Source organism: Oryctolagus cuniculus, chromosome 7, assembly GCF_051225735.1.
Source record: "Oryctolagus cuniculus isolate XC-2025 breed Fujian yellow rabbit chromosome 7, ASM5122573v1, whole genome shotgun sequence".
Lineage (NCBI taxonomy): Eukaryota > Metazoa > Chordata > Mammalia > Lagomorpha > Leporidae > Oryctolagus > Oryctolagus cuniculus.
This window is the reverse complement of record NC_142873.1, coordinates 3,526,434-3,541,235: the sequence shown is the minus strand read 5'-3', so window position 1 is coordinate 3,541,235 and position 14,802 is coordinate 3,526,434. Positions and strand designations below refer to the sequence as shown.

At 43.8% G+C, this 14,802-nt stretch overlaps 1 protein-coding gene across 3 annotated transcripts in view; it reads right to left on the bottom strand.

Annotated features, from left to right (window-relative positions):
* Positions 1–14,802, bottom strand: part of KLHL20 (kelch like family member 20) — a 73,643-nt gene that overhangs the window by 44,639 nt on the left and 14,202 nt on the right. For all 3 annotated transcript variants that reach the window (XM_070077132.2, XM_070077133.2, XM_089299410.1), the window contains exon 3: positions 2,214–2,787. In XM_070077132.2, the coding sequence (XP_069933233.1) occupies positions 2,214–2,787 (574 nt within the window). The remainder of the gene's footprint in view (positions 1–2,213; positions 2,788–14,802) is intronic.

Sequence of the window (14,802 nt, the reverse complement as noted above, 5' to 3'; positions counted from 1 at the left end):
AATTTTATTTCTTATATTTAAATTTCATTTATTTGAAAGTGAGTGAGACAGAGAGAGAGGAGGGATACCTTCCAACTGCTAGTTAACTCCCCAAATGCCTGCAGTGGCCAGCTGGACCAGGCTGAAACCAGGAGCCAGGAATTCAATTCAGGTCTCCCACATGGGTGACAAGGACCCAAGTACTTGAGCCAATTCCTGCTGCCTCCCAGGGTGTACATTAGCTGGAAGCTAGAATTAAAAGCGGAACCCAAACCCAGGCACTCCAATACGGGAAGCAGGCATCCCAAGCTATGTCTTAAATGCTGTGCCAAATGCCCACTTCATTATATTAATTCACCCATTGGAAATTTCATCTGTCTAAGGAGTTTGTTGTTTTCCCAAATTGCAGTTTTCCAAATGACGTTTGCTAAACAATTCTACTTTCCTTCACTGACTTTAAATGTCTACTGCATTCTCTTTAGCTTCAATGATCTGTTCCTTTTCTACCACTACCACCAAAATGTTTATGATGTTTTAATAATTCTTAAGCCCAATGGCTTAATATTAATTTTCAGAAAATTCCTGCTTATTTGACTGCATGTATACATACATACTCATATATTAATGTATCCCATCCTTCTTAAAACAGTTCTTTCCTCTGCATTTCATGATCCCATGCTTCTAGTTTTCATTTCTTTTCTCAACTATCCCCACTCTTCCTTCACTAATCACCCCTAATACTGGAAGTCTCAGGCTCTTCTTCCTAGCTCCCTCCCCTAAGGTGATCGCATTGGCCTTGATTTCTTAGACTTGTTAATGGTGTTTTAATTATTAAAAAAATTCATGGGAGACCAGGAGAAGCACCTGGTTCCTGGCTTCAGATCGGCACACCAGCCGTAGCGGCCATTTGGAGGGTGAACCAACGGAAGGAAGACCTTTCTCTCTGTCTCTCTCTCTCACTGTCTAACTCTGCCTGTCAAAAAATAAAGTACATATTTTATGCAATTAAATTTACCAATCATTTCCTTTACAGCTTCTTGGGTTTTCTCTTGCTTAAAAAGAATCAGTCCATGGCTTAATTACTATGTCAACAACACCTAAATTTTAATCTGGGCCTAATATCTTATCTAGGAAATAGACTCATAAGCTTGTTCAATATCTACTTAAATACCTCAAAGATGTCCCAAACTGTACATTTCTGAAACAGAAATCATGATCTTATCTCCTTACACTGTGCCACCCTTTAGTACATATAGAGTACAAATTCCTAGAAGCAGGACTGCTGGATCATAAACTGTGTGAAAAAGTATACAATTTTAACAGATACTGACAAACTTCAAATTCATACTACAATGAACCTATTTCCCTGCTAACATGCCAACAGACTGTATAAAGTTATGAATAGTTAATAGTATTTTGGTGCAGTTTTGTGTTTTAGTTATTTTCAATAAATGTGACCAGATTTTTGGATATTTAAGGCAATATAAATTTCCCTTTCTTTTCTACTTTTTTTTTTTTTGGACAGGCAGAGTGGACAGTGAGAGAGAGAGAGACAGAGAGAAAGGTCTTCCTTTTCCGTTGGTTCACCCCCCAGTGGCCGCTCCGGCTGGTGTGCTGCGGCTGGCACACCATGCTGATCCAAAGCCAGGAGCCAAGTGCTTCCTCCTGGTCTCCCATGGGTGCAGGGCCCAAGGACTTGGGTCATCCTCCACTGTCTTTCTGGGCCACAGCAGAGAGCTGGACTGGAAGAGGAGCAACCAGGACAGAATCTGGCGCCCTGACTAGGACTAGAACCCAGTGTGCCGGGGCCGCAGGTGGAGGATTAGCCTATTGAGCCGCGGCGTTGACCCTCATTTTTCTTTTAAGTTTGGATTATAATTTGTTCTGCTGAATAATTCATGTAACCAGGAAGGAAATGCCTTATGCAAATGACTGATACCAGGTGCTCTATCAGGTACAGATCCTCTTAGGAATTAGTGAAATGTATTTTGGGTTGTAAATAAGCCTTTTATGAATATAGCTATGGAGAATCAATCCCTAAGCCATAAGTTTTGCTGGTAAAACATAAAATTGGCTTCCAAAATAAATTCAGGCTTAGATTTTATAAATATTTCTATGACATTGTGAGTTAGGATCAACAGCAAATATTCGGGCAGGTGTTAGCAGACTATGAACTTCATCCCTCTCTTGACAAATAGGTTACAAATGTGTTCAAACCACCAAATACAACTCACCTCTTGGAAGTTATGTTGAGTGAACTTGTCTGCTATCCTTAGCAGCTCACGACATGAATGTGTATCAGCAAAAGCCCGAATGCCCAGGCAGTTAGAAGGATCTAACTGTCTCTTCAGGAATTCGCAGCAGGCCTCCTGTATTTCTGCCAGCTGGAGGAGGCAGGCAGCTGGCAGAAGGGTCTGCACATTGCCCTCTTCGACAGTGATCTGGGAAGTATACGCAAAGTCAATCAGGAGTTCCATGGCCCTCTCATCGATGTCTCGGATCACGACTTCGGTCTGACGGCTCTCTGCCAGTTCTCCTGTGAACATAGCTCGGAAGTAGGGACTGCAGGCTGACAAGATGACTCGGTGGGCATATATTTTCTTAGCTCCCACAACTAGAACCACATCGCAGAGCTCCCGGTGCTTTCTCAGAAGGTTAATAACTTCCAAGGTCTGTCGAGGGTGCTTGTCTGAGATGTAGGGCATGCGGGCAGGTTGGGGAACCCCTTCTGGCAGTTTGTTGGGGTCTCCAAGAGTGCAGCGGCTTGTTACATCCATTCCAGTCTCTCCTGGTCGAATGTTGGTACACCTACAGGAGGGAAGGAGAGGGAGGGAAGATGGTAATATTAGGAGAACTTCTGCCTTTAAGCTTTGTAAATCAAGAGATAGAAACATGTGCAATTAACAAGAGAGAGAAATAAGCCCCCAAGGAACTCTCTTCCTAAGACCCATTAATTTCTTTAAAATTTCCTGAAGGATGAATGGTAATAATTCCAAGTCAGAGCTCTCATAAAAGAAATGATAATTCCTTTTCATCCTGAAGTAGTTACACTGCGTTGGGTCATTTCCCACACAATGTTAATACAGAGCATTTGTAAATGTTTGTCTCTGCATGAAACAGATATATGAAGCTTAATTTCTAAATCAAGTTTAACCAGAATATCAGTATTTGTTATTTTTTTATAATAGCTGATATTTATTTCTTATTTTCACTGGGCAATACATTGAATTTTTCTAAGGTTCATCATAAAATCTGCTAACTACAGCACATGTTGCATGAAAAGATCAGAAGGGAAAAAGGACAGGGTTGAAAAAATTATTTTCATGCATTAATATTATATTTATTTATTCTAAGATATATTTTTTCTTTTTTTTAAGATTTATTTTGTTTATTTGAAAGGCAGAGTTACAGAGTGAGGTAGAGATAAAGAGAGAGGTCTTCCATCTGCTGATTCACTCCCCACATAGCTGCAATGGCCAGAGCTGCGCCTATCTGAAGCCAGGAACCAGGAGCTTCTTCCAGGTCTCCCACGTGGGTGCAGGGGCCCAAGGACTTGAACCATCTTCCACTGCTTTCCAGGCCATAGCAGAGGGCTGGATCGGAAGAGGAGCAGCTGGGTCTCGAACCAGTGCCTATATGGAATGCCAGCGCTTCAGGTCAGGGCCTTAACCCACTGTGCCACAGCACCGGCCCCAAGATATATATTTTTCATAGTTTAGTATTTAGTAAACCTTGGAAATCATCTAAAACTGATGTCCAAGAAACTTAACAGCTACCAAGTACAAGAGGTATGATCAGTTTGCCCTACCCTCACAAGGAAATTTTAGTCACATTTCTTGAAAGAGGTATTAGAATTTTCAGAGCCAAGAGAGGTTAGTGTGACAGTCTTATGTCGCAAAACAACAATTGCTCAAGATCTGAAAGTTTTTGGTTAACTTTCAAAGGAAGAGATTTTACTCTAAATGGTATATAATTGGTATATACTTGATCTAAAGAGTCTTATCAGGACGGGTATTTAGTCTAGTGGTTGAGATGGCTCTTCTCACATCAGCACACCTGGGTTGATTCCCAGCTCTGGCTCTTGACTCCAGCTTTCTGCCAGGGCAGACCCTGGGAGCCAGCATGAAGGCTCAAGTAACTGAGTTCCTGCTACCTGTGTGGGAGGCCTGAACTGAGCTTGTGCCTCCCAGCTTTGGCCAGCTCTGGCTGCTGCAGGCATCCAGAGAGTGAACCAGTAGATGGAAGCTCTCTGTCTCTCAAATACATAAAATAAAATAAAATAATCACTACCTTAACCAAATGTGATAGGAAATATATATAATATACATATCAAGATTATATGATTACAGTAGTTTTAAAGAAGTAAATTAGAAAATAGAAAATAAAAGGTAAAAATACACACACATGCATAAACACGCATAGATTATATAACAGGGTGTCACTGTGAGGCTATAAGCAATCGCTGATCCAAACATAATTCAGAGGATTCATCAGTCTCTGAATAAGAGGTAAACTTTGAGGCAAACTTTATGATATCGAAGAAAACTGAGTATTAATTATATGGGTAAAAATATTGTCAGCTAATAAGAAAAGCTTTGTACCCTTAAGGCAGTCTTTACATTCTAAATAATTATTAAATAAATCAAGTGTCATATAAATAAGGAGCACAGTAAATAACTATAGGGTTAATTCTAATAGTTGGTCCTAAGAAAGAAAATAATCAAATCAAATATTTTAGAATTCATTCAGAGAGAAACGAATAGGTATGAAGAGTTCCTTCTCATATATAAACTGGATTGAGTCAAACATCAGGTGTCTTAAAATGTTTTTTTAAATTTTTTATTTTTTTGACAGGCAGAGTGGACAGTGAGAGAGAGAGAGACAAAGGTCTTCCTTTTCCATTGGTTCACCCCACAGTGGCCGCTCTGGCCGGCGCGCTGTGGCCGGTGCACCGTGCCGATCTGAAGCCAGGAGCCAGGTGCTTCTCCTGGTCTCCCATGGGGTGCAGGGCCCAAGCACTTGGGCCATCTTCCACTGCAGTCCTGGGCGGGCCACAGCAGAGAGCTGGCCTGGAAGAGGAGCAACCGGGACAGAATCCGGCGCCCCAACCGGAACTAGAACCAGGGGTGCTGGTGCCGCAGGCAGAGTATTAGCCTAGTGAGCTGCGGCGCCGGCTTTAAAGTGTTTTTATTATATCTTTTTTAAAAAAATTATTTTATTAAAATTTTTTTGATTATATAAAAAGATTTCTTCCTTCATCTCTCCCAACCAAGCATAATAGCTCTGACAGAAGGGTACTATGACTAATCTAATTTTGATTTTTTAGCATCTTTCTAGCTGTAGTTCATCAAAGCAGGCTCTGAAATCAAAGGGAGCTGGGTGGATATCCTAGTACTGACCCTTCCTAGTATCTTTAGTTCTAAAACAGGAACCTGTCCCATAGAGTAAGGATTAAAGGAGATAATGCGCATAAAAGCTTTCAGTTCAGGGTTTGCTATATATCAACCATTTTGAATTGTAACTATTGTAATAATGACTGCTTATACTCCTTTTAGATAAGGTGGTATGCTTCTCCAAGTTCAAAATCCAATCTAAGCTAATATGCTTCAATTAATATTTATATCAATTTTGAATTAGTGATAATGCAGCCATGTCCAGATTAAGGTTTATCTTTACTTAGAAATCCTTTCTTCAAAGTTTATGAAAATTAAAACAATAAGATGACAGATGAAGCTTTAGCTTGTTTAGTAGGACTCTTCAGAACCTCTAGAAAAAGATTTTGTTAGATTAATTTGAGTCTGGAGATAAAAGTTGTATTTCAAAAAGTTCATGGGATGGGATCGGCACTGTGGCATAGCAGGTAAAGCCACTACCTGCAGTGTTGTCATCCTATATGGGCGCTGGTTCGAGTCCCAACTGCTCCACTTCCCATCCAGCTTTCTGCTATGGCCTGGGAAAGCAGTAGAAGATGGTCCAACACTTTGGGCCCCTGCACCCATGTGGGAGATACGTAAGAAGCTCCTGGCTCCTGGCTTCAGACCGGTGCAGCTCTGGCTTTTGCAGCCATGTGGGGAGTGAAACAGCGGATGGAAGACCTCTCTTTCTTTCTGCCTCTGCCTCTGTGTAACTCTTCCTTTCAAATAAATAAATAAATCTCAAAAAAAAAAAAAATAGCTCATGGGAAATGGAATCAAAAGATAATTTTTGTGCAAAAAATGTGAAATTCATGCATTTTTTATAATATGCATTTTCCATGAACTTTTGGGAAGACTCCTCGTATTAGGTATTACAAATAGCTTCAAATAAAAGTACCAGATGGGGTGGGTGTTGTGGCACTGTAGGGTGGACTGCTGTTTAGGATGCCTGCATACCATATTGAAGTGCTCGTTCCCATCCCAACCACTCTGCTTCTAATCCAGCTCTCTGCCAAGTCACCTTGGAAGCAGCAGAGGATGGCTCAAGTGCTTGAGTTCCTGCCAGGCATGTGGGTGACCAGGATGGAGTTCCTGCCTCCTGGCCCTGGCCTGGCCCAACCCCAGATACCTTTCTCCCTCTCTCTCTCTATCACTTTGCCTTACAAACAAATAAATAAACAAACCTTAAAAAAAATAAACATATGCCAAATTGTTTCCACCAATCACTGATCAATCAGTTTTACTATGATTACAAAAGAAATGTGTAAGTTCATATATAGATTATTCTTCAAGTTATAAATAAATAGTTTTCTAAAAGTTTAATTTTATGATGACTTTACTAGCAGAGCAGGTCTCCTGATGCTTCTGGACAAATCACAACTACTTCCTGAGCTATTGTGACTATTTATTTTATTTCTTTTTAAAATTTATTTATTTATTGAAAGTCAGAGTTACATAGAGGGAGAAGGAGAGGAACAGAGAGAGAGAGAGAGAGAGAGAGAGAGAGAGGGAGAGAGAGGGAGAGAGAGAGGGAGAGGTCTTCCATCTGCTGGTTCACTCCCCAGATGGCCGCAATGGCCAGAGGAGCCAGGAGCCAGGAGCTTCCTCCAGGTTTTCCACATGGGTGCAGGGGCACAAGGATTTGGGTCATCTTCTACTGTTTTCACAGGCCATAGCAGAGAGTTGGATGAGAAGTGGAGCAGCCGGGACTTGAACCGGTACCCATATGGGATGCCAGCATTGCATACAGCAGCTTTACCTGCTAAGCCACAGTCCCAAGCCCCTATTGTGACTATTCAACAACTGGGATTCAAGTGAATGATGCAGAAGGGGAGAGCTTAGGATTGTTTTAGCATTTCAAAAGAAAGTTTTGTGTTTTCCTTATTGATTATCCAAATTTCTTTTAACTGATTTTTAAAAAAAGATTTCTTTATTTTAAAGGTAGAGTTACAGAGAGAGAGAGAGAAGGAGAGATAGAGATCTTCCATCTGCTGGTTCACTCTCCAAATGGCAGCAATGACTGCCGCTGCGCCAAGCCAAAGCCAAATGCTTCTTCAGGGTCTCCCATGTAGGTGCAGGGGTCCTCCTCTGCTGCTTTCCCAGGCACATTAGCAGGGAGTTGGACCAGAAGTGGGACAGCAGGGCCTCAAACCAGCGCCCACATGGAATGTGTTAGAAGCCATGCGGGATATGGCTTTAACACTCTGTACCACAGTGCTGGTCCTGTCATCCAAATTTCTGTACAACTCTTTCTAAAAGCCCAGGGAACTGTTCCAAACACAGATTTTTTTTTTCTTTTGATTAAGTCACCATAAAAAACTTCACCAGTGTAGTATCTGAAAGTCTTGATAACTTGGTGAAAAAAGGCCTACAAATGAATTTCAGATTTAAGGAAATAGTAAGCATAACTAAATTGAACTTAAGATTTTCCTCTTTAGAGCTGTGGCATAGCAGGTAAAGCCGCTGCCTGTAGTGCCAGCATCCCACATGGGCACTGGTTGGAGTCCTGGCTGCTTCACTTCTGATCCAGCTCTCTGCTATGGCCTGGGAAAGCAGCAGAAGATGGCCCAAGTGCTTGGGCCCCTGCATGCATGTGGGAGACCCGGAAGAAGTTCCTGGCTCCTGGCTTCGGATCGCCCCAGCTCCAGCCCTTTCAGCCATTTGGGTAGTGAATCAGCGATGGAAGACCTCTCTCTCTCTCTCTCTCTCTCTCTCTCTGCCTCTCTATAACTCTGCCTTTCAGATAAAATAAATAAATCTTTCCTAAAGTTGTACTTATGAAATGCATGAAGTTTGTATTCCTTAAAAAAAAGGTTTCTTTGGGAAAAAAATAAGTGAGATAGTTTAAGACATTTTCTTTTTTTTTTATAATGAAAACCCCAATTTTTTAAAAGTTTTTTTTCTTTTTTTTTTTTTTTAATTTGAAAGACAGAGTTACAGAGAGAGGTAGAGGTAAAGAGAGAGGTCGTTCATCCACTGATTCACTCCCCAGATGGATGCAATGGCCAGAGCTGAGCTGATCCAAAGCACCAGGAGCCACGAGCTTCTTCTGGGTCTCCCATCCAGGTGCAGGGGCCCAAGGACTTGGACCATCTTCTACTGCTATCCCAGGCCATAGCAGAGAGCTGGACCGGAAGAGGAGCAGCCAGGACTAGAACCAGCGCCCATATGGGATGCTGGCGCTTCAGGCCAGGGCTTTAACCCGCTGTGCCACAGCGCCGGCCCCAAGACATTTTCAGAATTACACTTAAGTATTTCTAAAATACAGCTGTGTTTAACTTTTTACAAAAAGTTTCTTTTTTTCTATTCAAAGATTAGTTATTTGAAAAGCAGAAATACACACACACACACACACACACGGGGAGGAGGGAGGGAGGGAGAGAGGGAGAGAGTGAGAGAGGGAGAGAGGGAGAGAGGGAGAGAGGGAGAGAGAGAGACTGACCGACCTTCCATGTGCTGCTTTACTCCCTAAATGTCCACCGCGGGGTTGGACCAAACCAAAGACAGCAAAGCCAGGAGCCTGGATCTCCCTCAGGGTCTCCCATGTAGGGGTAGGAGCCATCTTTCCCTGCTTTCCCAGGAACATTAGCAGAAAGCTGGATCATAAGTGGAGATGACAGGACACAAACAGGTGCTCAAGTGGGATGCTGGTATAACGGGTGGCAGTTTAACCCACTGCACAACAATGCCAGCCAAGTGTTTAACTTTTTTTTTTTTTTTTGACAGGCAGAACTATAGACAGTGAGAGAGAGACAGAGAGAAAGGTCTTCCTTCCTTTGGTTCACCCCCAACATGGCCACTACGGCTGGAGCTACTCCGATCCGAAGCCAGGAGCCAGGTGCCTCCTCCTGGTCTCCCATGCAGGTGCAGGGGCCCAAGCACTTGGGCCATCCTCCACTGTCTCCCTGGGCCACAGCAGAGAGCTAGACTGGAAGAGTAGCAAGCGGGACTAGAACCGGCGCTCACATGGGATGCCGGCGCAGCAGGTGGAGGATCAACCAAGTGAGCCACAGGGCAGACCCATGTTTAACTTAAAAAAAAAAAAATTTTTTTTTTTGACAGGCAGAAGTTAGGCAGAGAGAGAGAAAGGACTTCCTTCCGTTGGTTCACCCCACAAATGGCTACCACGGCCGGCACGCTGCGCCAATCCAAAGCCAGGAGCCAGGTGCTTCCTCTTGGTCTCCCATGCAGGTGCAGGGCCCAAGGACTTGGGCCATCCTCCACTGCCCTCCCGGGCCACAGCAGAGAGCTGGACTAGATGAGGAGCAACCGGGACAGAACCGGCGCCCCAACCGGGACTAGAACCCGGGGTGCCAGCACCGCAGGCAGAGGATTAGCCAAGTGAACCACGGCGCTGGCCAAAACATAATTTTTAAAAAGTTGGCCGGCGCCGTGGCTCAATAGGCTAATCCTCCGCCTTGCGGCGCCCGCACCCTGGGTTCTAGTCCTGGTCGGGGCGGCGGATTCTGTCCCAGTTGCCCCTCTTCCAGGGCAGCTCTCTGCTGTGGCCCGGGAGTGCAGTGGAGGATGGCCCAAGTGCTTGGGCCCTGCACTCACTTGGGAGACCATGAGGAAGCATCTGGCTCCTGGCTTTGCATGGCGCAACGTGCTGGCCGCACTGCACCGGCCATGGTGGCCACTTGGGGGGTGAACCAACGGAGAAAGGAAGACCTTTCTCTCTGTCTCTCTCTCTCTCACTGTCTAACTCTGCCTGTCAAAAAAAAAAAAAAAAGTTATTCTGCAGGGGCCAGCGCTGTGGCGCAGCGGGTTAACGCCTTGGCCTGAAGCACTGGAATTCCATATGGGCAGTGGTTCGCATCCCAGCTGTTCCACTTCTGATCCAGCTCTCCGCTATGGCCTGGGAAAGCAGAAGAAGATGGCCCAAGTCCTTGGGGCCCTACACCCACATAGGAGACCCGGAAGAAGCTCCTGGCTCCTGGCTTCAGATCAGCGCAGCTCCAGATGCTGTGGCCAATTGGGGAGTGAACCATTGGATGGAAGATCTCTCTCTCTCTCTCTCTCTCCACCTCTCCTCTCTCTGTGTAACTCTGACTTTCAAATAAATAAATAAATCTTTTTTAAAAATAAACAGAAAAAAGTTATTCTACATAATATGAGAAGCAAATTTATATCATATTTTATGTACAGAAATTTAGGTACTAACGTTACATTTGAGGATTTTAAATATTGACAAATAATTAGAACTAAGATTTTTTTTTTTTTTTGGACAGACAGAGTGGACAGTGAGAGAGAGACAGAGAGAAAGGTCTTCCTTTGCCATTGGTTCACCCCCCAATGGCCACTGTGGCCGGCGCACCGTGCTGATCCAAAGCCAGGAGCCAGGTGCTTCTCCTGGTCTCCCATGTGGGTGCAGGGCCCAAGCACTTGGGCCATCTTCCACTGCTCTCCCAGGCCACAGCAGAGAGCTGGCCTGGAAGAGGAGCAACTGGAACAGAATCCGGCGCCCAATCGGGACTAGAACCCGGGATGCCGTAGCCGCAGGTGGAGGATTAGCCTATTGAGCTGCGGCGCCGGCCAGAACTAAGATCTTTGGACTTTTATAATCATCAAACATGCAGAGAAAAGAATCTATACTGCTCAGTTAAAATAAAATAGCTGGGCCTGGCATTGCAGTGTAGTGAATGAAGCCGCCGCTGCCTGTGATGCTGGCATCCCATATGGATGAAGGTTAGAGTCCTGGTTGCTCCACTTCTGATTCAGTTCTCTGCTAATGCACTTGGGAAAAGCAGACCACCAAGTACTTGGGCCTCTGCACCCAACATGGGAGATCAGGAAGAATCTCCTGGCTCCTGGCTTTGGTCTGGCACAGCCCTGGCTGTTGCAGCCATTTGGGGAATGAACCAGCAAATGGAAGATCGCTTTCTGTCTCTCCCTCTCCCTCTGTAACTCTTTCAAATAAATAAATAAATGTTTTAAAAATAAAATTATTGTTTTAATAAATATTTACTAATTGCTGAGATTAAGTATAGTTACAAAGCATTTTTCTATATAGAATGTGACAAATTTAAAGGAATAAAAAGAGGTAATCAAGGGCCAGCATTATTTCATGGTGGGTAAGACCACTGCCTTCAACACAGGTATCCCATATGGGCATTGGTTTGTGTCTTGGGCACTCCACTTCTTTTATTTATTTATTTTAAAGTCAGAGTTACACAGAGAAAGGAGGAGAGGCAGAGAGAAAGAGAGAGAGAGAGAGGTCTTCCATCCCTGGTTCACTCCCCAATTGGCTGCAATGGCTGGAGCTCCGCAGATGCAAAGCCAAAAGCCAGGAGCTTCTTCCAAGTCTCCCCCATGGGTGCAGGGGCTGAAGGGCTTTGACGGTCTTCTGCTTTCCCAGGCCAGAGCTGGATCAGAAGTGGAGCAGCCAGGACTTGAACTGGCACCCATATGGAATGCTAGCACTGCAGGCAGCGGCTTTACCTGCTATGCCACAGGCTGGCCCTGACTGTTCCACTTCTAATTTAGGTCCCTGCTAATGGCCTGGGAAAAACAGTGGAAGATGGCCCAAGTCCTTGGGCCCCTGCCATCTATTGTGGCCATCCAGCCCATATGAGGCTCCCGGGAGCTTCAGCCTGGCCCAGCTCTGGCCATTGTGGTCATCCGAGGAGTGAAATAGCAGATGAAGATCCTCTGTCTCCCTCCCTCCCTCTCTTTGTAACTCTGGTTTTCAAATCAATAAATACATAATCTTTAGAAAATCAAGATGGTCTCAATAGCCAGTGCTGGGCCAGGAGCCAGGAGTTTCTTCTTGGACCATCTTCCGTTGCTTTCCCCAGGCCATTAGCAGGGACTTGAACCATTGTCCATGCTGGCACTGCAGGTGGTAGCTTTACTCGCTAAGCCAGAATGCTGGTTCCAATAAGTAAATCTTTTTTTTTTTTTTCTTTTTAAGAAAAGAAGCAATAAATGAACCTAATTGCCTAGCGTGGGAGATACATGAGTAACTGGATAGAAGGCAACCAGGACATAGAGAACAGTTCAGACAAGGGGATATTTGGAGGTGACAGACTGTTTAGTATGTCGATTGTAATGATGGCATCAATTATATACTTGGTGATGGTATATCTATTTCTATACTGATCACGTCTTCATTAAATATGTGCAATTTTTTGTATATCAATGATATCTCAACAAACTTTAACAATGTGGTATAGAAAGGCAAAATCAATGAAGTACTTTTTGATGTCATTAAGAAAGATCTTAGATCTGACCGGTTTAAGATAGCAGGCTAACATAAGAGGGTGTATTTTGTGTAAAGAACAAAGTGGCTTTAAGCTGTAACTGAAATGTCTCACCTACAGGCTTCAGATCATTATATTTCTGTTTTTTTATTCTAGACTCATTAAGCGTCCTCTGATGAATAATTCTTCCACAGCTACCATGGTATTTGAAAGGAGGCAGGGGTAGGTGACTCAAGCATTCTGATCATTGGGCCATCCTCGTGTGACTCTCTGATGCTAATCATCTATGACTATATTGAGATTGTCTAATATCTGGTGGACAAGTGACAATATCCCTATCATGTCTCTATCCTCAAAGCTGTGGTACTGACAAGAACTGCAGGATAATGTTGTTAAAAGTCCTGGGAGGGAAGGGAGATTCTAAAGGGACACTCTAGGAAGAAGAAACTGTACGTGTGTTACAGAGGCACAGCATGAACACAAAGAATACGGTTCTTCCCTTTTCCAATAGAAGTATGTTTCCAAAAAGCACTTATAAATTTTAACTTTTTTCCACTTGTCATAAGTCCACAGATAAGTTACATTCTAGAGCACAAACTATTAATAATTCCTGATATCCAGTAGAAACAGAGCTGTTTACACTTCACAATTTAAAGATTGCAATTCAAAGCTAAGCAGTTAATTTTTACCACCCACATCAACTATCAAGAAAGCTATTAACCAGAGTGCTCAATGGTGCCTTGTACGCAGTAGATGCTTTAAGAATGAGTGACACAGTTAACACTGTACAATCAAGCTTCTTAAAAAAAAAAACATTAAAGACAAAAGACCAATTTAAAAATTCCAATAATAGTGACATTGTATGTTGAAATTAAAGTGTCACTGTTACAACCTTAATAATGCATGTAAAGATGGTACTACTGAATTCAGATACAACATATTTCATCTGTGTATAATGCTGGTAAGCTAATTTCTACATAGCTACATTTTTCTTTTAAAAGTATATTGTAGGGGCCGGTGCTGCGGCTCAATAGGCTAATCCTCCGCCTTGCGGCGCCGGCACACCAGGTTCTAGTCCCGGTCGGGGCACTGGATTCTGTCCTGGTTGCCCCTCTTCCAGGCCAGCTCTCTGCTGTGGCCAGGGAGAGCAGTGGAGGATGGCCCAGGTACTTGGGCCCTGCACCCCATGGGAGACAAGGAGAAGCACCTGGCCACGGCGGCCATTGGAGGGTGAGCCAACGGCAAAGGAAGACCTTTCTCTCTGTCTCTCTCTCTCTCTGTCCACTCTGTCAAAAAAAAAAAAAAAGTATATTGTAGGAATGGACACTTGGCACAGTGGCTAAGGCAGCACTTGTGGTGTCTGCACCCACACAGGAGTGCCTGGGTTTGAATTTCAGTTCTACTATTGATACCAGCTTCCTGCTGATATGCTCCCTGGGAGGCAGCAGGTGATGGCTCAAGTAGTTAGAGCCTGTCACCCATTTGGGAGACCTGGATTGAGTTCTGGGCTCCTAGCTTTGGCCTGGCTTGGCCCTGGCTCTTGTGGGCATTTGGGGAATGAATCAGTGGATGAAAGATCTCTGTCGCTTGGCTTTCAAATAATAACAGATAATTTTTAAAAGCATACATAATTGCAAAAAAGAGAAAGTTGTACTCTTATTACTGCATTAGTATAGTCTTTTTACTTTTAATAAGTAATTTGTATACATTTATTAACTGTATGGTTTGTAAACTTATAACTTTTATATGTAGTCATTCTCCAAAGTTTGTTTGTTTCTTTCTTTTTTAAAGGTTTTACTTATTTATTTGAGAGGCAGTGTTACAGACTGAGTGAAAGGTCTTCCATCTACTGGTTCACTCCCCAAATGGCTGCAGTGGCCGGAGTTGGGCTGATCTGAAGCCAGCAGCCGGGAGCTTCTTCTGGGTCTCCCTTGTGGGTGCAGGGGCCCAAGCACTTGGGACATCTGCTGTTTTCCCAGGCCAGCAGCAAAGAGCTGGATTGGAACAGGAGCAGCTGAGACACGAACTGACACCATATGTTATGCTGTGTTGTGCCGCAGGTGGAGGCTTAACACATTACATTATGGTACTAGCCCCTCTCCAAAGTTCTGTCTTCAGGTCTCTCTATACACAGTTCTGGGGGAGATCATGTAATATTGGTCCCATCATCCATGTGAATGGTAAAGGATTCCTATCTTTCACCAATC